This window comes from Pogoniulus pusillus, chromosome 30 (assembly GCF_015220805.1).
Source record: "Pogoniulus pusillus isolate bPogPus1 chromosome 30, bPogPus1.pri, whole genome shotgun sequence".
Taxonomy (NCBI): Eukaryota; Metazoa; Chordata; class Aves; order Piciformes; family Lybiidae; genus Pogoniulus; species Pogoniulus pusillus.
Genome location: NC_087293.1, coordinates 16,395,998 through 16,420,817, shown reverse-complemented (window position 1 = coordinate 16,420,817; position 24,820 = coordinate 16,395,998). Strand labels below are relative to the sequence as shown.

General features: G+C 52.4%; 2 protein-coding genes across 13 annotated transcripts in view; one reads left to right on the top strand and one right to left on the bottom strand.

Moving 5' to 3' along the window:
* Positions 1 to 9,920, bottom strand: part of MTMR3 (myotubularin related protein 3) — a 72,679-nt gene extending 62,759 nt beyond the window's left edge. For 3 of the 8 annotated variants that reach the window (XM_064168886.1, XM_064168883.1, XM_064168889.1), the window contains exon 1: positions 9,767 to 9,919. Coding sequence is in view for 5 of the 8 variants with exons in the window: in XM_064168883.1 (XP_064024953.1) it covers positions 9,767 to 9,781 (15 nt within the window). In the remaining 3 variants the exon portion in view is untranslated. Of the gene's footprint in view, positions 1 to 8,287; positions 8,332 to 9,766 lie in introns of all 8 variants that reach the window. The other 5 variants (XM_064168887.1, XM_064168888.1, XM_064168884.1 and 2 more) reach the window with 3 other exon arrangements.
* A 135-nt stretch (positions 9,921 to 10,055) lies between these two features.
* The window catches only part of ASCC2 (activating signal cointegrator 1 complex subunit 2), a 32,011-nt gene continuing 17,246 nt past the window's right edge, over positions 10,056 to 24,820 (top strand). The window contains exons 1-4 of one of the 5 annotated variants that reach the window (XM_064168347.1): positions 10,056 to 10,567; positions 20,569 to 20,668; positions 21,692 to 21,850; positions 22,961 to 23,131. In XM_064168347.1, coding sequence (XP_064024417.1) covers positions 10,563 to 10,567; positions 20,569 to 20,668; positions 21,692 to 21,850; positions 22,961 to 23,131 — 435 coding nt within the window. In that variant the 5' untranslated portion in view covers positions 10,056 to 10,562. Of the gene's footprint in view, positions 10,568 to 17,964; positions 18,126 to 20,568; positions 20,669 to 21,691; positions 21,851 to 22,960; positions 23,132 to 24,820 lie in introns of those variants that run through there. The other 4 variants (XM_064168351.1, XM_064168349.1, XM_064168350.1 and 1 more) reach the window with 4 other exon arrangements.

Genomic DNA, 24,820 nt, shown 5'->3' with positions numbered 1-24,820 from the left:
CAAGAGGAAAAGTCTCATACTTCAGTGCTGAATGAGAAGGTGGCTGGCTGAGGGATGATGCAACAGCACTACTAACTTTGATGGCACTGCTCTGGGCGTGACCCTAGAAGGGACAGGAGCATCTCAACTCACACCCTGCTCAAACAGCTTGGTAAAAGAGCTAATCTTAAAAAAAATAACAAGAAATCACTCTGGTTGTCCTTCTTACACCGAGCTTGCACTTGTCAAATCAAGCAAAAAACCCTGTCACCCAGCGGCCACAGCTCCCCTGCCTGAGTCTTCCTGGGTGGGTGTGAACACCACACCCACTCAGAGCAGTGACAGTCACAAACCTAACCACTCTCCACAGGTGAGCATCACATCAGGCAGGTTTCAAGATTACTTCCTACTGCAACTTGCTTACAACAGGTTTGGCATTGTTTCTTGGCAAATCAAGCAATGCACATCCTTAGAGCCCTCCACCGTTCAGTACACCAGCCTTTCCAGAGGTCATAGCAAGAAGTCTGTGCAACAAAAACACTGCAGAGGAGTTAGAGTGACCTAGTAATCCAAAGCTACACAGCTCCTAAGCCAGCCTACCAGTCGACACTCGAGAAGCCAAAGGTAATTTGCTTGGAGTAATGAGCTAAGTATAGAGCCACCACGAGTAGAGCTCCCCAATTACTTCTGCATTTCTTTCAATGCAAGTGAAAAAAGCTCAAGAAGCAGCAGGCTCCAGCTACTCCAAGCAAAGCAACCTTGCACTTAACATCCCAAATCCTGCAAAAGCAGCACCAGCATCATCTGACCCACTGGAGGTTTTATCCTCAGCTCACAACCACACTTCAGCATTTTAGGGACTCCTGGTCTATTTTAGAAAACCCCAACAAGATGCTCACCTTGTCAGGCCCTCTCACTAGACCAGTGTTTAGCAGCTCTCTTGTTAGTTATCCACGTTCATCCTGCCATTTTAAAGCAAAAATCCCAGTCCAACCTGTGGAAGACATACTGGTTCTAGCCCCTAATGCCTGCAGAATCAGATCGGGGGAAAAGCAACATGACAGTGACCAGCCACACTGACAGCATCCTGCAGCTATACAAGAAGTTATCTTCTGAAATTAGCTGTCAATTGTTCTTTCTTCAAAATCACAGAATAGTTTCAGTTGGAAAAGACCTTTAAGTCTGAGTCCACCACTCTCTAATTCCACCAAGCCTGGTACTAAGTCACAGCCCCCCGCATCACGTCTCTGCATCTTTCAAAACCCCTCTAGGGACAGGGATTCAACCACCTCCCTGGGGAGCCTGTTCCAGTCTTTGAGAACCATTTCCGTGTAGAAGCATCTTCTAATCTCCAACCTAAACCTCCCCTGGTGCAACATGAGGCCCTTAACAAGTATTACTTACACTGCCATATATGCACTGATGTCCACATGCTCACAGACTCTGAAAGACAGGCCTGAGATTAGCTCTGCCACTAGTTCTCCTGCAAGGAAGTTTCCATACATGGAAAACATGGTTTGAGTGTTTGTAGATAGCCTGAACATCCAGGTGTATCACTGGTACACTGAAGATGTAGCCCCTTTTAGCAAACTAGGAGTTTCAGAACATTAATGTGATCTCCTTTTGAAGTCTGACCAAAACACTTTCCCTTGGTTTTGCCAGCATCAAAGTCTTAACCTCTTCACCAAGATTCTCCCTAGCTGAAAATTTCCATGTGGCTTCTCTGCAGCCTCAGTTTACTCATCTGTTATGCAGAGGGATGCTCTGCAGCAGAGAAATACGCTAACCAAACACCTCCAAATCATGTGATACTCATGCTTGAGTCCGAAGGGATTAAGAGATTCCAGTCCAGAGTAAAAGAAAACAAGCAAGCTATTGTATTCTGCATTAGCAAACAACCATGCCTTGATCGTAATCCATCAGGGAAAGCCTACCAGACTTCAAAATATTTACCTTCTTCCATCTTCCTCCTTTTTCCTCAGAGCTCAAGATTTTTCTCAAAGAGCAAAAAAGGTGCATTCCTTTGGAAGTTACTCAAAGAAAGGTTCACTGAACATAGACAAAGATGGTCATTTAATTACGATGGGTATCCAACCAGAATATAAAGCCCTGTTCACAGCAAATTCCTGCTACCAGAGAAAATGGAGAATCTCAGTTCTCAGCTAGAGTCATGGCCAGTCACAGCCCACCAAGCCTCATACAACAGGAACACTGAATTGTGAAGATGAGCTCTTGCTTGATAAGGACTAACCACTAATTTGATGAAAAGCTCATCCATGCACAGCGCTTAGATGGAAAGAAGTAAAAGGTCCACAGGTAGAGGCCACAAGCTTGCAAGTTTGTATCAAGTCCACTTCACCTACTTCCAGTTCCATTTATCACAGGAAAATCAAAATAGCCTAGAAATGCCATCTGCTAGACATCTTCTCACCTCAGCCGTTCAGCAACGTCTACGTTACAGTAACATTTGTTCTCAGAGGTAACGGAAGAAAGACAACCTCAAAGTGAACAATACAAACAAAACCTAAGTAGCCACATCACTCGGGAAAGGTTTCTGCCTCTGTCAGCACAGCAAGCCCTGAACGCAGCATGAACACAGCAAGGTTCTCACATAAATTTTCAAGCAAAGCTGCTCTATGAGTTTTCCTCTCAGCCTCCCATTTTGGCTCTGTTCTTCATCAGTTGATAGAGCAGTACTTTAAAAGCTACAGAAAACCCACAGCACAGTGGAAGTCAGCTTTGGTAATAGCAGGTTTGAACATTACAGAAGACACTGAAAGGTGGAGGCAAGTAAAACCAGGGAGAGTTTTCAGCTAAAAGAAATCTAAACCTAGGTCTGTAAATGTCTCAAAGCAAAGACCCTATCAAGGATGCACCAAACAGCATAATTACCTACAGCACAACTTCACAGCATCTCATTTTATCTCTGGTTTAGGTTTCAATGCCAGCAATTACAAGCTTACAGATAGCAATACAGTAAGCAAAGCCTTCACAGGGACACATTTAGGTCAATTACAGCTACAAAAGATGAAATCAGACAGGCACAGCAGCTACCTTACTGCCTTCCCTGATCTATCTGCAGAGTAAATAAGGAGTCAGGCTGCTGTTCCACTTCTAACTACCAGAGAGGAATCCACTTTCCAACAATTCTCAGTCTAACTGCAACAATTTGAGCAGCTTCACACTTAAACTCATCTTGAAAGCATGTAGTGGTAGCTAAAGAATGGTGAGACAGTGCTTAGTAACCACCTAACACTGATGCTGACTGGATGATTCTAACATCTCTGTACAACAAAACTGAAGCTTCACTTCAAAAGCTCTGAAAGTTATCTTACATCTACTGTAAGATGTTAAGGGTTAAGACTCTGCAGTCATGAGCAGTTGGAGTAGGTGCAAATAAATTGTTCCAACTCTCCCTAGGCACTCAGTCTTTGTTACCCATTCTTTCATCCAGCTTTGGGTCTTGCTCAACCCTTCAGCTTCAACTATAATTTCTAGCAACTAAACTGAAATCCAAATTCTAGTAGCCTACCATTGGCCTGTGAGGTACTAAACTGAAGCTGCCAAAGACTTAAGGAAAAATCTGGGTTTCCATCTGCTTTCTGGAATTCTGTACCAGCTGTACGGAAATCTCCCTAAAATAAAAATCCTACTTGTCCAGAACAAACCTCAGAAGCTGAGGAGTCATAGTCCCAGCACTTGGAAGGCTCATGATCCACACCGCCCCTTCAGGAACGGCTGCTGTCAGAGGTGAGCTAGGGAGACAGCAAACACCCTGCAGGCAAGCCCTGCCTTTGCTCCTAAGGGCAGTCAGACAAGCAACCAAGTGCATCTTGTCTTCCTGGACTCACTTTAACCCAAGCCTTCCAGCACGCAGACAGGCATTCCTGTCCTTGCCTCACCGGTGGCTGGGGGCAGCTCCTCCTAGTACCTCCCCTCCACAGCTGGAGAAAGCAGGCAACGGTCTGGGTCTGTTAAGAGCCTACCCCCTTTCCAGCTGATACAGAAGTCAAAGCCCTCTTTAAAGGCAGAGGGAAAGAGGAACTATTTTTACTTCTTCCTGGAGCTCTGTCCCTTCAGGTAGTGCTACAGAATTAATGCTTTGAATATAGCCCTACTTTCCAGTCCCAAAGTTGGAGAAGCAAATGAGGCCCACAAAAGGGCAACAGAGAACTGTTCTAAGAGTGCTTCTATAAATAATGTCTACAGCAGTGCATGAAACTCCAGAATTTGAAAGAAAAACTACAAAGACTTAATTACAGCAATGCAGCAGTCTGCCTCCACAAAACCAACTCCAAGTGTGTTATTTGTGCCCATGCTGACTATATATTCTAGGAACTGAACCTCTGAACACCAGAACAATCAGAAGTAAAGGGGCTATTGGACATGTATCACACAGGCACCCCCTCTCAAGATACCCATTTAAAGCTATTTTATTGCCAGAACTCTGCTGAAGCATGATGTATAGCTTCTCACTGCTTTTGCCTGAGGAAAATCTTTCCACACTCAAACCAGTAGGAAAGAGCCTTTGGTAGAAGTCTTATCTGGGGGGATACCATACTCACAGCATGGAAAAGCATACACAGGTAATAAGTTTCCTTTAAAAGTAGAAAGCTCAGCTGAAACTCTTTTCCAGTCCTTTTCCCATCTAACCGAAGCAGGACTGAGAGGAGAGATATTGCTTCATTGGGACTAGACACAGTCCCAGCAAAGAACTTCAGTCCTGGTATCAAACCAAAAGAAAGCCACTCAAAAGATCCAACATCCCCTCAGTATGCTCAGCAGTATGCTCAGCCCTGAGTTTAACAACTGCCTGCAACTGTAGATCCATGCACCTGCAGAACTGCACCAACTCAGGAACCCAAGGCCCTAGGTCCTGCTTCCACATCACAGGATCCCATGGGTAGGCTGTTCAGCCCAGGCTACTCGGGGATCGCTTCCAGCCTGCAGGAAAGTAATTAAAATTGATTGCATCTGTAAACTGAAAAGCAACCACAGCTTCTTATTTTAAAGCACTGTGGAGAAGCCCTGTCCCAGCCTAAGGCAACCATCACTGCAGAACACATGGGAGTGACTAGACTAGGATCAAACAGAGGGGATCACAGAACATACAGCTCGAGATCAACATCAAAGAGTTAGATATCAAAGTTCAAGCAGCAGAACACATCTCTACCACATGGATATTCACTCTCTTCTATCTAGGCCATGCTCCAGCAGCTCAGAGGCCCATGGCAGCTTGCCTTGTCATCCAGCCTCAGAAGACCCAAGGTTTGAGCACTCCCCATTACAGCTCTCGCTATAAACACACTCCAGTCAGGGGGGTGGTGTGTTCTGACTGCCCTTCTAAAAGCCCAGCTCTTCCCAAGCAGCAAGGGACCAAAGTTCCTAATTTCATTCTAGCTTCAAGCTGCTTCCATGGGTGACAGGATGATTCCACAAGCTAAGCTCAGGCTTCACAGCAGGCAACAGTTCTAATGCTTCAACAGAAACAATTATTTCCAGCTTTAGCATCCTTAAAGAGGAAGCAGCTCCTGAAGTACTCTGTTGCCCCCAGCAAGGAGACCCTGCAGTTAACATACTTCCAGTTAGCAGCTTAGCTTGCAGTCACCTGCATGTGTCAATCCATCTGCTACTTTCTAAACTCTAAAGTCAGAGGTGTTTGAGACAATCAACCAAGGCTAGGAACCAGCAACCACATTTTAAACTAAGCCTTTCAAATCAAGGCTTTCTGATAGACATCAGTGACTCCAGAAATAGCCTATCCACCCCAATTAACATTCCAGAAAGCCTTTCACTCGGCTCTTCCTCCCCACCTCACCTTGTATGATGTGGCACTGCCCTTCCAAGCCTCTTCCACCCTGCAACTACTGGCTGTTTCTCCCTCTAGCTCTGACCAGAAGGGCATGACTGGAGGCCTTCCTTATGGGATAAAACATTACCTCCTGGAGTCTCTACAACCAGCTGGTGTTCACCTCCTCCACACCACTGCCAGAAACCATTAATCAGACCAGGGGAAGAACAGGTCTGGGCTACTCACTCCAGCTTACAATTAGATTTCTAATGTTAGAAGCACATTCTGTCAACCCTTGAATGGCTCAACCCAGAGTGAGGGGACAAAATCTTGGCTGTTTATTGATTACACTCTGAATAAGAGCAGTTGCCATCAAATGGTGCTGCCCATCCCAAAAGCAGCAGACAAGAAGTTGACCCATACACCAGCCATTCAACATTTAGGATTAACTCATCCAAGGTAAAAGATGCAATGTGTTGGGGGATGAGGTCTTCAATACTTCACCAGGCACAGCAAGTATCAGCAAAGGCAGCATTTCAAACTCCTGAAGTAGCACCAGCTTCACTTCTAGGTCTTTCATTCAAGCCACTGTCACCACGAGACTGTGAAGCACCAGAGTTAGATTTTACCAATCCAGCTAATGCACAAGGATTACTGCATGGACTGAGCACTAAGGATACTCCTGAACATCTCCTGGCAGCATGGGGAAGTTATGGCACCAATACCTAAGAAGGTGAAATTACAAATCAGAGGTCACTTCTCAGAGTTAAAACCCCACATGGAGTGGATCTTTACCAGCTCTTCAAGCTAGAGACAAAAGCAGAACAACTGCACATGAAGACTTTGACAATTTATTACTTGGAAGCTCATTCTGGAAGAAGCAACTTGTATTAATTATAATATTAGCCTGATTCAGGCAATGAGAGCAACCACCAAACAAGAGCACATTCAAGCATGTGGACTTTTCATTCTGGTTCACACTATTTGATAGTGAGTCACATGCTCTGGAAGGCACCATCCATATCAAGTAGAAGAGTCCTATCTCATTACATCCAGTTACACATTCCAGTAGGAAGCTACCAGAGCAGGAACAGCCATCACATCTCCTTGAACTCTGCAGGTGAAAAGATCTCACACCTTCAGCTGGATGCTAACCTGGCTCCTCCAGTTCACTCCAGTGACAATTCCTTCTCCCTTGCTGCAGCCCTGTCCATTACTCCAGCAGCCTAACAACAGCCTTCTCTCAGTTACTTCTTTTTCACAGGTTAATTGCCAGCAGAGCACTGCACAGCCATGTTCCACCTACTTTTGAGAGGCTGACAACATACTTCTCTCCACCATCCTGGGCTGCATGTAGGTGGAACGAGCTGAGAGAAAATACTGTATCCTCTATCTTCAGGAGGTTGGACATGCTCCACTTCCAGCTCCTCCAGCTGTGGATAGCTATTTTTGTGGAAAAGAACAAATGACAGCTAATCAAGTTGACCTATTCCACCTACCTGCTATCATCTGGGGGTTGCACAGTAGGTTGCTCAAGCAGGGTAACACTGATACTTTAATAACTTCTAGCACAGACAGTTACTCAAGTATTAAGATCTTGGAGTGATACCTATAGCACTGCCAGGAGGAGAACTCAGCTTCACTCAATATATCACTCCTACAACTTGAGCCATGACAAGAGCACCTTTAGTGCAATCATTCAAAACCCTCACCACTGATCAAGGTAGCTCTTTCTGCACATTTGCCCTTCCCCAAGCTCCAAAGCAAGCACACAGACACACTTGTCACTGTAGCAGTTCAACATCCCATGCCCCACCCGTATTCATCTGCACGAAGTTTCAACACAACTCACAGCATTTCCTGTGCTGTGAAAGCACTTTTCCTATCCCCAAACCCACTGCAATCAATAGCAGCTGAAGCAATGCAGGTATCAGATGTAAGCCTCCTTCCCTCGCTATCTACAAGGACCCCTCCATAAAACCTCCTCCATCTGCACCAAAAAAAACCTGATTTTAGTAACAGACAAGAGACACCTCAATTGACTGGTATTACAAGAAACCTGCTGCAGTTCCTTCAGCCACACCACTGTCCCCTCCCAAAGGGCTCACCTAGGCATCTAAACACAGCTTTCTACTCGCAGTAAAGCCCAAGTGTATAACCACACTGCACTACCCAACGTGATTCACTGGACAAGCTCTCTTCCTCTAAAACAAAGCCTTACTTGCACATGGTTACCTGGCCTCATCACACAAGAAAACAAGCAGATGAAGCACACACCAGATGAGTGCCTATCAGCCTTGAAGTCTGCAAGAGCTACAAGCTGATACTTTTCGGTGAGGAAAGAGGGAACGAAATGGAAAGAAATCAGTTTCCTAGACAGAGACATGCGGAAGAACACAAAGTCTCTCACCGGTTGATAAAGCAACATTCCCCTCAAGAAAGGGAACAACTTCAGTGCAAGAACTAAAACTCCGTGTAGAAGAGAGGCACAGGGGTGAGGGACAAAACACTACTTACCAGCAAAGGGCAACATCTGCTCAGATACCATCAAAAGAACAGGACTGTCAAGAGGAACACGGGAAAGAGGCACAATTAAAGCCCCAAACCCACAGAAACAAAAAGCCTTAACAAGTTCCACTCAAAGGGAATGTGAGGTTTTGGCCCCTTGCACAAGACAGCTGAACACCTCTGACACCACGGCCAGAGCAGAAGCCGAGCACCGCTGCCAGCGGCATGAGGCGATCCTTCAGCTCGTTTCCACGGGCACCAAGGAGACGACCACCTCCGCGGGACGGGAAGGGAAGCGACTGACGCCGGGTAAGGCCCGCCGGACCACGGCCACGCTCAGCGGCCAGCCCTCCCTTCCCCGGCTCGCAGCCCTGTCGCCAAGGGACGTGCCCTCACTCCGCGGCAGGCCAGTGCCGTCGCCCAGTCCGGCATCCCTGCTCGCCCGGGGAGGAGGAGGCGGCAGAGGCCGCGGTGCCGGCCAAGAGCCCCAGCCCGCCGCCGCCTCCTCTCGCTTCTGAGCGCAGCGAGGCAGAGCACAAGGAGCCGGCGGCAGATCCCCCCCGCCGCCGCCGCCCCTCACTCCGGCGGGCCGAGGGGGCGTGCCAGGCCCCGGCCCCGCAGCTGACAGCCCGGCCGCCCTCCCGCTCCTGCGGGCCCCGGCCCCGCAGCTGACAGCCCGGCCGCCCTCCCGCTCCCCTGGGCCCCGGCCCCGCAGCTGACAGCCCGGCCGCCCTCCTCCTCCTGCGGGCCCCGGCCCCGCAGCTGACAGCCCGGCCGCCCTCCCGCTCCTCCGGGCCCCGGCCCCGCAGCTGACAGCCCGGCCGCCCTCCCGCTCCTCTGGGCCCCGGCCCCGCAGCTGACAGCCCGGCCGCACTCCCGCTCCTCTGGGCCCCGGCCCCGCAGCTGACAGCCCGGCCGCCCTCCCGCTCCCCTGGGCCCCGGCCCCGCAGCTGACAGCCCGGCCGCCCTCCTCCTCCCGCGGGCCCCGGCCCCGCAGCTGACAGCCCGGCCGCCCTCCCGCTCCTCTGGGCCCCGGCCCCGCAGCTGACAGCCCGGCCGCCCTCCCGCTCCTCTGGGCCCCGGCCCCGCAGCTGACAGCCCGGCCGCCCTCCCGCTCCTCCGGGCCCCGGCCCCGCAGCTGACAGCCCGGCCGCCCTCCCGCTCCCCCGGGCCCCGGCCCCGCAGCTGACAGCCCGGCCGCACTCCCGCTCCTCCGGGCCCCGGCCCCGCAGCTGACAGCCCGGCCGCCCTCCCGCTCCCCTGGGCCCCGGCCCCGCAGCTGACAGCCCGGCCGCACTCCCGCTCCCCCGGGCCCCGGCCCCGCAGCTGACAGCCCGGCCGCACTCCCGCTCCTCCGGGCCCCGGCCCCGCAGCTGACAGCCCGGCCGCACTCCTCCTCCCGCGGGCCCCGGCCCGGCAGGCCGGCCCACCTCTGCGCCCCCAGCAAAGACACCGGGGCCAGCCCGGACGCCTGCAGCGGCTCCTCACCGTGGGGCAGGGCATGGCGCGGAGCCCCCCACACCCCCTCCCGGGGCGCGGCCTCCTGCCTGGGCCGGGCTCGCCGCGGCTCCGAGCTGCCTGCGCCGCTCTCACAGCCACAACAACATGGCGGCCGCACGGCGCGCGGGCACGGCGGGGACAGGCGCGCGCTCGGCACCGCCTCCCTCCGCTCCCCGCGGGGCGTGGCCGCGCGCGCGCCGCTCCCGCCCTCCGCCGCCGCCCCGCGCGCTGCCCGCCCCGCGCGCTGCCCTGCCCTGCCCTGCCCTGCCCTGCCCGCCCCGCGCTGAGGGCGCTGCGGGAGGGCGCCCGGGGGGGGGCCGCGTCCGCCGGGCCCGAACCTGGCAGGCGACTCTGCCGCGGGCTCCCGGCGGAGGAGAGGAGCTCGCCCCAGCCTCTTTCTATAGCCCCGTGGGAGCGCCTAACAGCCCGCAGCTGGCCGAGGCCCTGAGCGGCAGGTGCCGCACGACGGCACCGGAGAAGGCCTTGCGGCCACCTCAGCCTGCCTGCGAGGCAGGTGCAGGAAGGCTGCGTACTGAGGGAGAGCCGAGGGAGCTCTGCCCGCACCCTGCGCCCCTGGATCCTACAGGGGAGCCCTGCAAAGCCCATGTGTCCCTTGGAGGGAACACCCTGTCTGGCTATAAAAGCCACTTGTGTGCATAGAGCCTTCTGGCCGATGGTTTCCCCCTCTGGTGCCATCCAGCTCAGCTGTGAGAAGCCCTGTGGCCCCATGCCCTCAGGAGAAGAACCAGCCGAGACAGCTTGTGCAGCTTGCAGCTCCTAGGACATGAGGTAATGCAGAGCAGGGAGGCAACATGAGGCATGACGGCCAAAACACACACAGAGACTGAGAGAGGAGTGATAAAAGGGATGGAAGCATTAAACAACAGAAAGGCACCAGAAAGCTTGAGAGGCAAACGGCAGCAGTGTCAGGGGGAGCAGGGCGGTGTTGGCAGGAGGCATTGCAGCCTCCAAAATGAAGCTTTAGCTAAGCCTTGTGCCACCGAGTTCCTTTTCAGCAGCAGGATTCCTAGCTGGGTTTTGTTGCAACTGTGATGGGTCGTCAGTGCTTTCTTTTTATACCTATCTTTGATTTTAGATGCTCTATGTAGGTCAGGTTGTGCTTCTGAGAGAGATTTTTCACCTGCTCCTCGTGTTCGCCTTGATCTGCCATGAAACGCTTGGCTATAAAATGCACTCCTTAAATTAGCCACAGGACTCTCCCTCTGAGTCCAAGGCCAGTCATTGTGGCAGATGGACTTCAGGCTGTCATTAAGGCAGGTTTAAGCTAGAAGGAGTATTAACGTTGGGAGAGAACAATGTGAAATGCAGAACCCCATCTCTTTAAACTCGGACACAAGCCATGCACTGAGTTGTGTTCCTGTTTCAGTCCCCGGGCCAGAGACAGTAAGCATTTGGAAAGAAGTTAATCAGCCCCTCTAAAGGGATCTTTTTTTTGTCCAACAGCAAGCCACCATCTGAATGCAAATGTGATCTGAAAGTCAATATGTACCTCCAGAGGAATTTTGGAAGGAATACAGGTAACTGAAGGAGAAAAACAGGATTCCTGGCCTGTTTGTGCCCAAAAGCAGGGAAAAACTGCCCAGCGAGTGTGGCTGTGTCTAAAGAGGCTGTGTGCTGACAGCCTTAGCAAGCAGAATATGAATTTCCAAGAGCCCCTGTTTAAATGGTTGTCTTTTGCAGTATGCCTGGACAGAGATCAAGTGTGACCTACTTCAGGAAGCTGAATGCTGGATGCTGAATGCTCAGCAGAACCTGCTGCCTGCTCCATCTGTTCTTTAACAAGGGGGAGCTAGCCAGAGTGCCATCCTGGTGGCAGGAAGAGCTGTGTGCTTCCAGCTGCTTACTGCAGTGACACCAGTTGTCTGCTTTGGCATTGTCTTTACCAATACAGCTAAACACCTTGCATGGAGGCTTTCTGATGTCCTGAGTTTCACCATTTTGCATGTTCCAGTCTCTTTCTCAACAAATGTTTGGTATGGCCCCATGTTAAATGACTCCAGATGGAGACGGGTGACAAGTGGTGTCCCCCAAGGGTCTGCACTGGGACTAGTGCTGTTCAATATCTGCTTGAGATGGGGAGTTGGACTGGATGATCTCCAGAGGTCCCTTTCAAGTGCCACCATGGGATTCTGTGGAATCCCATGCTGGGATTCTGCCATCTGTGTGGGGATGCACAGAGAGGGCAAAGGGAGAAAGCAGAAAGAGGCTCAGGTGCTCTCCCAAAAGAGCATCTCTGAGTTCTCTCAGACCCAAAGCTGGGGCACAGGCACCTGGGCTGGCCCAGCAGGGTGTGCCTGCTGTTCTTTTGGTCTTGCACAATATTTTTCAGAGAGGCCATGGAACAAAAGGTAGGAGTGAGCTGATGGCATTTGCTGATGACATCAGGATGGGAGGCAGCAGCAGCGCAGAGGGAACTTCTGTGTGGCTGAAAGGGCCACACACAGAGTGCCAGCAGGCTGGAAATGGGAGGAAATTTCATAGTGGAAGGTACAAGGTGGCACAATTGGGAAGTACTAACCACAATCTCTGCTGCTCGCTGGGAGCTCATCAGTTGGAAGTGATAGCAGAAGAGAGAAATGTGGGTGTATTTGCTGCTCTTCAGACGACTGCAGACTCCCAGACTGGAGCAGGTCTGACAGAAAAGACATCTCCAGACAGGGGAAGATGTTGGTGCTGTTACAGAAAGCTCTGCTGAAGCCTTTTCTGGAATTAGGCATGCAACTCTGGTCACTTTTAATGCAGGGAGACAAACTTTAGATGTGACTGGAGAAAAATTACAGGGTAATCCTGGTCTGGTTTGGGTTGGTTTGTTTGTTTGTTTGTTTTTAATTAGGTAAGGATCTTGAAATCATTTGTTTAGCCCCAAACCCTGAACGTTGAGAAGAGCTGCAGTTGTTCTATGTGAAACTTCAGGGGGTAAACATAGCGGTCAACACCTCCCTTAAGAGCAAGGGCGCTGTTAGTGTGAGAGAAAACAAGTATCGGGTGGCCAGGAGGAGTCCAGGCTGAAACATGAGAGCGCAGCTCCAACAGCTCCAGTCGTGAGGCTCTGGGCCGCCCTTACCAGAGCTGCCTCACCCTGATGCAGTTGCCACCTACAGCTGACAACAGAGTGGAGATCCAACAGGTCCTTCCCAAACCTCCTTTGCTCTTTGAGTTACTGGTTGATTTCTCGTGGGAAGAGCTGCCTGACGTGGGAGGATATTCTGCAGCCACAAGCCAAATGTCATTTGATTTACAGAATCACAGAATTAGTCAGGCTGGAAAAGACCTTTGAGATCATCAAGTGCAACCTATCACTCAACACCATCTAGTCAACTAAACCCTGGCACCAGGTGCCACATCCAGTCCCTTTTTAAACACTTCCAGGGAAGTGCCCTTGCTGTGTTCAGCAAGGACATGTCTAAGATCTGCATGTGATCGTGGTAGACACTGACATATCCTGTTCTGGGTCACCCCATCCTGGTTCCTCAAACTACCTTCTCACCATGGCCAGAACTGAGGGCTTACCTTGTGGGATGGAATCCTGGAGTGCTCTGCTCTGAGCATAGCAAGAAATGGCAAAGCCAGATGGGTGTCAGGTCCATCCCTGCCCCCATCACCAGCTTTAGTACACTTCACTTTGTCATCCAAACAACCAGACTGGGACTCTCTGGACTGTTGTGTTATGATGAAAACTGATGGTAAGGTCAGATGTGTCTGAGAAACAACAAACACACCAAGTGCTGGTTCTGTAAGAGCTGGCACGATGGGGATCTCTCCATGTCCAGGTGGTGATTGCAGGACTGATCAAATACAGAGATCTGAGGGACTCTGAGAACAAGTTGTGTGGAACAGCAAATCCTGAAGACAGCTTTGGGAGCAGTGTTTGTGGGTGCGAGCACAGCTGTCTGGAGTGCCTACCTTTGTGGGGGCAGAGGAGCTTGTTGGCACATAAAGACCCAGCAAAAGCTGCAGGCATCAAGAATAGGGGCCTGGAGCATCTCTCTGAGGAGGAAAGGCTGAGAGACCTGGAGGTGCTGAGCCTGAAAAGCAGCCTAAGAGGGAATCTGAGCAATGCTCAGCAAGAGCTAAATGGCTGGGGGCAAGAGGATGGCGCCAGACTCTTGTCAGAGGTGCCCAGGGACAGGACAAGGGGCAATGGGCACAAACTGGAACCCAGGAGGTTTCATCTGAAGAGGAGGAGAAAGTTGTTTAGTGTGAGGGTGCTGGAGGTCTGGAGCAGGCTGCCCAGAGAGGTTGTGGAGTCTCCTACTCTGGAGAGCTTCCAACCCCTCCTGGCCACTGCAACCCTGGGCAAGTTGCTGTGTGTGCCCTGCTTTAGCAGAGATGTTGGATTGGGTGATCTCCAGAGATCCCTTCCAAGCCCACTGTGCTGAGATTCTGGGATGTGGAAGGTACACCAGCAGCTCAGTGCTGGCAGGAGGTTCATGGAATCACAGACTTGTTTAGGTTGGAAAAGACCTTTAAAATCACCGCCCCCAGCCACTAACCATGTTTGGAAGTCTTGGTTTATGTCTGCTTATGTTACTTTCTGATACTTTAAAGAGACTAATCCATATTGTTTGCCCAGTGAGCTAAAAATAAGTGAAATGTTCAAAGCATTTTCTGCTGAGCATGTCTCCTCTTTGGAGAGGCTAACGGACACCACTCTAAGCTGTGTCGTGTGCTGCGTTGCTACAACAACCCTGCCTGGAAAATGGTTTTTAAGGATAGAATCATAAAAGCACTTTGGTTGGGAAAGACCTTTGAGGTCATTGAGTCCAGATGTTAACTCAGCACTGCCAGGGTGCCACTAAGTCATGTCCCTCAGCACCACATCTGCACAGATGGATTGTCTTTGGAAGTGATGGTCCTTCAGGGTTTCGTGTGTCTGCAAGCAGCACCTGGGCAGCCTGCTGTCTTCCACTGCTCTCTGATGGCCTTCTGGAGAACAGGAGGGCATGGCCAGCATTGCTTGGTCTGTGTGTGAGGAAGGATCACATAATCCTAGACTGGCTTAGGTTGGGAGGTTAGGACCTCAGAGATCATCTACTCCAACCTCCTTGCCATGCCCAGGGACACCTCTCAACTAGACCTGGCTGCTCAAGGCCTCATCTAACCTGGCCTTCAACACCTCCAGGAAGGAGGCATCCACAGACTCTCTGGGCAACCCTTTTCAGACTCTCACCACCCTTATTCTGAAGAAATTCTTCCTAAGCTCTAACCCTGCTCTGTCTCAGCTTCAAACCATTCCCCCTTGGCCTGCCTCTAGACACCCTCGGGAAAAGTCCCTCTGCAGCCTTCCTTCAGGATCCTTTCAGGTATTGGAAGGCAGCTCTAAAGTCCTTCCAGAGCCTTCTCTTCTCCAGGCTGAACAAGCCCAGCTCCCTCAGCCTGTCCTCATAGCAGAAGTGCTCCAGCCCTTGGATCATTTTTGTGCCTCTCCTCTAGACTCGTTCCAATAGGTCCAGGCTGGGAACAGCAGAATTTGCCACAGTATTTGAAGAGGGTCCCTGCCCCAGTAACCACTGAGACTCCATGCTGGTAGGAGACAAACAGCTGTCTTCTGCAGCTGCTCAGAGGTGAAGCAGACATTGTAACCAGCCCCCAGAACATTGTTTGGGACTCTGAGGGGGAGCTGGAAAAAATGGCAGGGAAACCTGGGTGCTGTTCTGGAAGCAGGATTCCTTATGGCAGTGATGGTGACAGACTGCCAGGGCAAGCACTGACCTCCAGTTCCTGGGGTCACTCCAGTGTTTCAGTCCTCCTCTTGAAATTCAAGGTCTGCTTTTGTCTCAGCACCAGCCGAGTCAGAGACGTTATTTCCACACCAATAGAGTCAAGGAAATCACTGGTATGTGTCTGTCCAACCCTGACAGTGCTGCTAGGCTTTGGCTTGGGACATCTGGTCCTCTGCACTGTTACACTCAGTGCTCAGCAGCTTCCTCCTGCTCATGAATCACCCTAGGGAAAGATCCTGTTCATATAACCTCTTTTGTATAAGCTTGTGTTGGGACAAGTCCTTCACTTTGCATCTGATCAGTAGGTTCAAAGAGCTAAGGATCAAACCTTGGGAGAGGGATTCTTCAGCAGAGCCTGCAAGCTGTCCTTAATGCTCCACTTTACCTGCCAAAGAGAGGCCTCAGATCTCTGTGCTGCCAGGGTTGGAAGCTGGCATTCCTAGTAAGATTCATGAGGTGTTAAAGATCTCTGGTGTGTTGTACACAGGGGAATGGATGTAATTGTGATTTGCCAGATTAATTGGTGTGAATTAACTGTGTACATGCATTGATCTAACTTGGTTAGGTTATTCTGGAGAAGGCTCCAGGGAGACCTTAGAGCTGCATTTCAATTTCTGAAAGGGACCTACTGGAAGACTGGGGAGGGACTGTTCAAGAGGGGCCTGTGGGGGTAGGACAAGGGGCAAAGGTTTGAAACTGGAGCAGGGGAGATTTAGGCTGGAGGAGTTTCTTCACAATATCAGTGGTGAAACACTGGCACAGGCTGCTCAGGGATGTGGTTGAATCCTTGTCCCTTGAGACATTCAAGATCAGCCTTGCTGTGGCCCTGTGCAGCCTGTTGGAGGTGCCCCTGCTAAGTGCAGGAGGGGCTGAATAAGATGCACTTTGAGGGTCCCTTCGTACCCAATGCAATCTGTGATCTGTGTTATACATCCATAGTATCACCAGATTTTCAGGTGTGCTTTCAGAAGTCAAATGGGCCTTTCACAACCAGGCAGGTAACTAAAAAACACCCTAGAAAGAGGAAGAGTGATTCAAACCAGCTCGAGGACAGATCTGAAGCCCACTGAGTCACTCGGAGCCTTGCCAGCACTTCTCTGGAGGGAGGCTGGCAAAGGAGGGAGAATAAGCAGATGCCTGTGTGAGAGAATCGTGTTTCAGCTGCCAACTGTGGTCCTCTGCTGAACGATCTGAGCAAAGCTGGGGTCTGACATTGCTGCTAGGGCCTGGTTCTGGCAGGTTTGTTGGTGGCAGGGCTGCAAGCTGAGGGCCTGGATCGTGTCTCGATGGTTGAGAAACAGAAATTAGGACTTTGGGGTAAAAAGTAGTCCTTCAAAGGGTGTGCCAAAGGAATGGTGAAAATGGCAGGCTCTGGACAGCTCCTTGTGACATTTAAGGTGTAAATCAGTAGTAGCCCATCCATGCCCTTCTGCCAGGGAGGACGTGTACCTGGTGTGTGAGATGTTGGCCAGGACGTGGCTGGGGAGCAGCAGTGAGCGGCTGGCTTCTCTGTGGCGCTGTAGGACCCTCTGCTCCCTGCTCTTCTCCTGCAGGGTGACAGCATCTGCCAGGGCTTGGCCTGGGGATGGGGATCTGGAGCCTCGTTGCAGCCCCATTCCTGCGGAGCACATGACAGGCCTCGCGTGGTTTCTATTTAGGACTGCTTCGCCGTCTAGACCTGGGCTCTGGCCCAGGCTTTAGAGCAGTGCTCTGTGCTCAGGACGCAGAACTCAGGCGCTTCAGAGCACCCGAGCTGGTGACGGTTGGATGTGTCCATTCCCCCTGTGTCCGTCTGTCATGCCCCATTCCTGGCGCTTCCACACGGCCTAAGTGTGACCAACCCGAGCCGTCCTTCCTAGCCCTGCTGCCTGTACAATCACTCAGCTGCGGCTGCAGCGCCAAGCCGTGACTCACTGCGATGTCCCTAACGGGCACCGAGGGCACCAAGGAGCGGGCCCCGAGGACTCCGGGCCTGGGTGTCCCCACCGGGACCCCGCCCGGGTGTCACCCCCCGTCTGTTAATAAGTTCTTTTATTAAACAACGTGGATATTAACTACTTTCCTCCCAAATGACAAGCCAGCGCCCGGCGGCACAGCGCTGTGCCTGTACCTAGTGACGAACGCACAGCCGGAGCCTCTTTGGTGGCTCCCGCTCCCGTCCCTAAGAACCCCGGTGCGGTCCCTTCGAGAGCAGACCGGGCCGCAGGAGCCCGGCCGGTGCCGCGGGCGGGCAGCAGGACCCAGCAGCGGCACGGGGCGGGGCCGCCCGGTTCCGCTCAGCGCCGGAAGCGCCGTGTGGCCGCGGAAGCGCCGTGTGGCCGCGGAAGCGCCGTGTGGCCGCCGGGACGTGGTGCGGCCGGGACGTGGTGCCGCCGGGACCGTGGTGCGGCCGGGACCGTGGTGCCGCCGGGACCGTGGTGCCGCCGGGACGTGGTGCGGCCGGGACCGTGGTGCGGCCGGGACCGTGGTGCCGCCGGGACCGTGGTGCGGCCGGGACGTGGCTGCCCGCTCACCGGGGCTCGGGCGCGGCGGGGCTGGCGCAGGCAGTGCGTGCGGCTGGCCGGGGTAACGTGGCTGGAGCAGGGTGGCAGGGCCTGAGCTGGGTAAGGGCAGGGGTGGGGCGGCTTAGAGTGCAGCGAGGCTTGGCTTAGCCGCTGTGGGCTGAAGAGAGCGGCTGGAGCAGGCTGTGGAGCCTGCATGGCTGGAGCGAGAAGGCCGCAGGACGTGGGGTTGGCAGTAGCGCCCACCGGAGTGCTGGTCCGGGGGATGCACAGCGGGGCCTGGGGCTGTGGTGGCGGCTGGGGGTTGCTGAGGCTGGGGGCGGTTGCAGGGCCTGTAGCTGTGGTGGTGGCTGAGAGGGTGTCCGGGGCGGGGGAACAAGGGCGCCTGGGGCTGTGGGAGTGTTTGGAGCAGCAGGATAGTGGCTGGGCCTGGTGGGGTGGCGGTGACGGGAGACTGGGTGGCCTATGGGGACAACAGGGTGAAGGAGGTGCGGGCAGAGCTCGGTTTGGTGCCCGGCGTGGACACAGTAGGGTGTACAGAGAGAGTGCTGCTATTGGACAGCTGGAGCCCTGGAGCAGGCTGCCCAGAGAGGCTGTGGAGTTTCCTTCTCTGGAGAGATTCCAAACCTACCTGGACGTTGTGATCCTGGGCAAGCTGTTGTGGGTACCCCTGCTTTAGCAGGGGAGTTGAATGATCTCCGGAGGTCCCTTCCAACATCTGCCATGCTGGGACTCTGTGAGGAGCTTGGGGTGCAGGAGCAGGGCTGGTGCTGTCAAAGTGGATCAAGCACAGAGGGCTGCCTGGCCTCCGCAGGCTCTCTAGCAGCACATCCACAGCTACTGCTGTGGGGCTGCATCCTGGCACTCTTCCTGTGCTGCCATGGGTGCTCACCAGTGACTATGTCAGCCCAGGTGTCCCCTCCTCTGGGCACCCCAGCAGGCAGTCAGAGGTGCAGGGCAGAGGCACTTCTGATGCTGTGAAAATAAGTTTCTCTGGTTCACTGTTTGGCTCCTGCAGTGTGCCCAAAGTCACAGAGTATGGCAAATGAATCCTGTAGCTTAGACCACAGCTCTTGGATGCAAAAGCATAAGAGTTCTGGGGAATGATTCTCTGTGATGAGGATATTCTACACTGGCCTTTATTCCCTTCTCCAGATGAATAAGCTTTTGGCCAGGGGCTAGGCTCTTCCGAGCTGTTTTAACTTGGCCTGGAGGTTTTGATGCTTGGCAGGCTTGAAATGAGACAGTTGACATGTTTTTCCTTGTTGCAAACACACTCTTCTGTGTGCAGCTTTCAGAATGACTCTAGAGGTTTTACAAGCCAGATAAAACAGATGACAAGAGCTGGGAAACAGCTTGGCTTGTTCTGCTGGAAAGGTTTGAGTTGCTTTTGTCATTTTATTTTTCCAGAGAAATTGCCATGAATGTTTTGAAAACTCTCTTCTCAATTCTCTAAGCTTTAAATTCCCTTGGGAAGACATCATGATTTCAAGCTCTCTGACCTGTGCCTATTGGCATTGCCCTACTTGAATCTTTTGTTTTAATTGAGCTTAAAAATACTAGATGACACCATTCCTGCCTGAATTCAAAGGAGACAGATTCCCTGGAGCTGAACATGGGACTTTTTTTTTTTGCTTGCTGTCTAAACTCTGATCTCCCTTCTGAGTCAGTTTTGTTCAGCTGCAGGGATTCGTACAGACATAGAATGGTTTGGGTTGGAAGGGAGCTTTAAGGTCATCAAAGCCAGGATGGATGAGGCCTTGGGCACCCAAGTGCAGTTGAGAGGTTCCCTTCTCACATGCTCCCTGTGGTGGGACAAGGAGCACTGAATGGAAGCTGCAGCACAGGAGGTTCCAGCTCAACACAAGAGGCAACTTCTTTACTGAAAGGGTCCCAGAGCCCTGGCACAGGCTGCCCAGAGAGGCTGTGGAGTCTCCTTCTCTGGAGCCTTCCCAGGCCTGTCTGGATGTGTTCCTGTGTGACCTGAGATAGATTGGATGGTCCTGCTCTGGCAGGGGGTTGGACTTAGTAATCTCTTTGGATCCCTTCCAACCCCTGACATGCTGTGAGCCTGGGATCCCTGCCCATGGCAGGGAGGTTGGAGTAGATGCTCTCTAAGGTCCCCTATAACCTGAGCCATTCTAGGATTCTATGATTGTTGTGCTTTTTTCTCCTTGTGCCTGCTGTTGAGCTGCCTTTATCTCAAGCCAAGTGTCTTAATTTTTTTCTCACACTCTCTCCCCCATCCCACTGTAGGTGGGCACTAACAAGTGGCTCTGGGAGGCTTAGCTGCTGGCTGTGGTTAAGCCACATTGAGGAGCAGGGATGAAGGCACAGCACCACATTACAGGTTTCTCCTGAGCAGCTGGCTCTGGGGTGTTCCCTCGAGGTTTGATGTTTGGGTGGTGTATAAATAGCTTGGCAGAAATGTGTTTCCAGCTGCTGTGTGTGTTATAGTGAGGCTGAAGCCTCTTTTGTTCTGATTTTGGTTGACTGACCTTGTGAAATGTGTCCTGTGCTGCTTTTGTGTTTCTGTGTGCTGAAGACAGGAGCAAGTCATCACCATGCCAGCATTGCCCCTGGATGAGCTCCAGCTGACAGAGAAAGATCCCAGGACAGGGAAGCTGAGAACTTTACCAGCACTGGTGAGCTGTGTTTGTCCTTAAAGCCAAACAGGACCTTTAATGAATGATTCTCTTCCCGTGAGGCCTGGGCTAAAGTGCCCTTTGAGCCAGGTTGTGATGAAATGTGATTGGCTTGCCTGGCAAAGGCATTTGCTTTGTGTTTCAGTGCACTGGGGGTCTGATCAGTAGCTGAAGGTCAGGGGGCAAGAGGATGGGGCCAGACTCTTCTCAGTGGTGCCAAGGGACAGGACAAGGGACAGTGGGGACAAACTGGAACCCAGGAGGTTCTGTCTGAACAGCAGGAGAGAGTTGTTTGGTGTGAGGGTGCTGGAGGCCTGGAGCAGGCTGTCCAGAGAGGTTGTGGGGTCTCCTTTTCTGGAGAGCTTCCAACCTCCTCTGGCCATTGTGACCCTGGGCAAGCTGCTGTGGGTGCCCTGCTTTAGCAGGGGGCTTAGACTGGCTGATCTCCAGAGGTCCCTTTCAAGCCTGCTGTGCTGGCATTCTGTGACCTGCTCTTCATGCCACTGGCTCATGAGCAGGTTTACCCTGGGCATACATACACATGGGCTCCTCAGCATTTGGGCAAAGCCTGTTGAGTAACCCTTGGGGAGGTGTGGTGGTTTGAGTGACATGTTTCATCTCTCTCTTTGGTGGTCACATCGGTGTGGCTCCATGGGATGTTGTACAAGAACCAGTTGGGAGGGAAAAAGAGAGGGTGCAGGCCATGTTTCAGAGGCATGGCACGAAGCTGTTGCTGTTTGGAAGGTGTGGGAGGACTGCTTTGCAAGTCTTCTGGTTAAGAGACTGCAAGGAACAACATCTACCAAATTCTGAAGGTCTGGAGAGCTTGCTGATAAATAAAGATGCAAAGCCACTGCTCTGCTGCCTTGAGAGCTCACAGAATGGGAAGTTACCAGGGACCTGAATGTCAGATGTGTCAGTGTGAGTTTGGCCTTCCTGGCAGTCAGTGAGCAGAGCACATGGTAACTGGGTGTTCCTCTCCCCTGCTCTCTAGTTTTAAGACAGTATTTTGGCTTTCTGCAGCACCCAGAAATCAAAGCAGATCGGTCTTTTGTGCTGTACAGACCTCCACCTGCTACCAGAGACCCTGCTTTGGTGGAAGAGTTCCTGGAGCGCGCAAAATTCATCGCAGATGACCTCAGCTGGCTTCTTGCTTTGCCCCATGAGAAGTTTTGGTGCCAGGTAAGGATTGGTTTGTGGACACTGATGAAAAAGCAGGAGCAGCCTAGGTGCTTGGTGGAGCCACCAGCTTGGAATCCTTTCCATGAAGCCTTAGATATGCTCATCATGGCACAGAGGTGTTTATGGCTCTTTAGGTCATTTGTCAGGCATTTGGATTTTGATTACTGCACCTTAGAGTGCAAAGTCAAATTTCCCTCTGGATTTTCCAGTGTGGATTTGAAGAGACTGTTTGTATCTCACAATCCTGGAATCATCAGGGTTGTGAAAGACCTTCAAGATGATGGAGTCCTACCATGACCACTAAACTCTATCCTGAAGCACCACATCTGCAGCTTCCTGAACACCTCCAGGGTTGTGACTCCACCACCTCCCTGGGCAGCCTCTGCCAACCTCTCACCACACTCAGGAAAGAAATTTTTCCTAATCTTCAACCTGCCCCTCCCCTGGCACATCTTTAGCCCATTTCCTCTCATCCTGCCCCTGGTTACTTGGGAGAAGAGACCCACCCCAGCCTCACTCCAGCCTCCTTTCAGGGAGCTGTAGAGAGCAATGAGGCCTCCCCTCAGCCTCCTCTTCTCCAGACTGAACACCCCCAGCTCCCTCAGCTGCTCTTCATACGATGCTCTCCGAACTCCTCCCCAGCCTCACTGCTCTTCTCTGGACACCCCCCAGCCCCTCAGTGTCTTTTCCATGCTGTGATGCCCGGAACTGACCCCAGTGCTCAAGCTGTGGCCTCCCCAGTGCCCAGAATGGGGGCACCATCACTGCCCTACTCCTGCTGGCCACACTATTGCTGATCCAGGCCAGGATGCTGGTGGCCTTCTTGGCCACCTGGACACAGGCTGGCTCCTGTTCAACCCTCCACCAGCAGCCCCAAATTCTTTTCCAGAGAGCTGCTTTCCAGCCTCTCTGCCCCAAGCTGGGAGTATTGTTTGGGGTTGTTTTGATCTGAGTGGAGGGCTCAGCCCTTGGTCTTGTTGAGTCTTATCCCATGGACCTCATCCTGTCGATCCAACCAGGCCAGATCCATTTGCAGAGCCTTCCCACAAGCTGCCCACAAGTGCACCTGGGTGGCTGTGGCATTCCCTCTCCTCTCTTTCCTTGTGCAAGGTGATATTTGATGAGACACTTCAGAAGTGTCTGGACTCCTACCTGTGCCTTGCCCCGCGCAAGTTCGATGCCTGGCTGGATTGCCCCCCAGAGGTGAATGAGCTGCAGAAACGCCTTCACCAGAGTGTCTTCCTGACCTTCCTCAGGATGTCCACGCACAAGGAGTCCAAGGTAAACGTTTCCCTGCCTTGCAGGTGCCCCAGGCTGTGTATCTTGGGCATCAAGACAGCTGGGGAGGTCAGTCAGGTTTCTTGCCGGCGTGCCCGGCTGCGTTCGCTCACTGGGCATGTTTATCAGCCTGTTTCTCCCTGTGCAGATGGTAGCCACTCAGAGCTGAAATATCTGGGCTATGCACTGATTTCCTAGGAAGGAGATCCAGGCAGCCAGCTAAATAATGGCAGGTTAGCCACGTGTGGTGGTGTGATAATGGCTGGGAGAGAGGACAGAGCCAGTTGGGCCTTTGTACAGCTGTGTGTGCAGAGGGGATTTTCATGAGGATGTCTGGAGCTAGGCCAAGGGGGAATGGGTTGAAGCTGAGGGAGAGCAGGGTTAGACTGGAGCTCAGGAAGAAGTTCTTCAGCATGAGGGTGGTGAGACTCTGGAAGGGGTTGCCCAGAGAGGCTGTGGCTGCCTCCTGCCTGGAGGTGTTTCAGGTCAGACTGGATGAGGGCTTGAGCACCCAAGTCTGGTTGAGAGGCATCCCTGGGCACGGCAGGGAGCTTGGAGGAGATGAGCTCTGAGGTCCCTTCCAACCTAGGCTGCTGTAGGACTCTTCAGGCTGCCAGCAGCTGAGCATTCCCTCCCTCAGTGCCTCTTCCTCTGTGCCATGCAGTGATCTGTGCTGATACTTGGCTCTCCTTGAACTTTCCCCAAGTTTTGGGCACACAACGAACTGGCTCTCAATTACTGTTTTCTTGGCACCCTAATTGAAAGCCAAGCCCTAATTGTGGGAGTGCAGCTCCCATCAGGAGCCCTGGAATTTTCACGAGGCCTTTGGGCAGGATGAGGGAGGCACCTTGTGTGTTGGCAATTGCTCTCTTGATACTCTCATTGGTCCCTGATGTGTTATTTAGTGATGAATTGATTCTCTTCGTTGTCACAATGCTGTCATTCAGGACTTTTGGAGTGGGAGTTGGAGGTCTGGGACAGGAACAGGTAGAAGGAATGCTGGAGCCTGCAGCTGGCACCACTTCAGCAGAAGTACTCAGACACCTCTATGGTGTCTTTCATTCCAGGATCTGATTAAATCTCACCACTCCAGTGAGGCAGACAAGCGTTCAAACCCATTTTATAGTTGAGTAATTTGAAGAGAATGAATAGGCTGTTGTCATGCAGGCAGGCAGCAGGAGTTCTAGAAACTCAACCTGGCCAGCCTAAAGCCCTGGCCCTCTGCTGTAGCAGGGAAATGTGTGCTGCCTTTCACTGGGACTGAAAACATTTGCTGTCACAGGCAAATCTGCCTTCTGAGCATCCAAAATCACCTTTTGGCTTGTTTGTTTCTCAGTGTCAAAGGCAATGGAATCTTTGTCCTCTAGAACTTCAGAAGGAATTCTTCAGTGCTGTGGCTTGAGGGTTTTGACAGGGTGTTCTAGCAGTCAGGGCATAGAGCTGCAGCATGTGGAGCCACAGAGTGGGTTGGGTTGGAAGGGACCTGTAAGGATTATCCAGTCCAGCACCCTGCAGTCAGCAGGGACAGCTGCAACCAGAGCAGGTTGCTCAGAGCCTCAAACAGACTGACCTGGAAGGGTTCCAGATGTGGGACATCTCCTATCTCTCTGGGTGCCCTGGGCCAGGCTCTCAGCACCCTCAGTGTCAAACATTTCACCCTTCTTTCCACTCAATCTCCCTCTTATAGTTCCA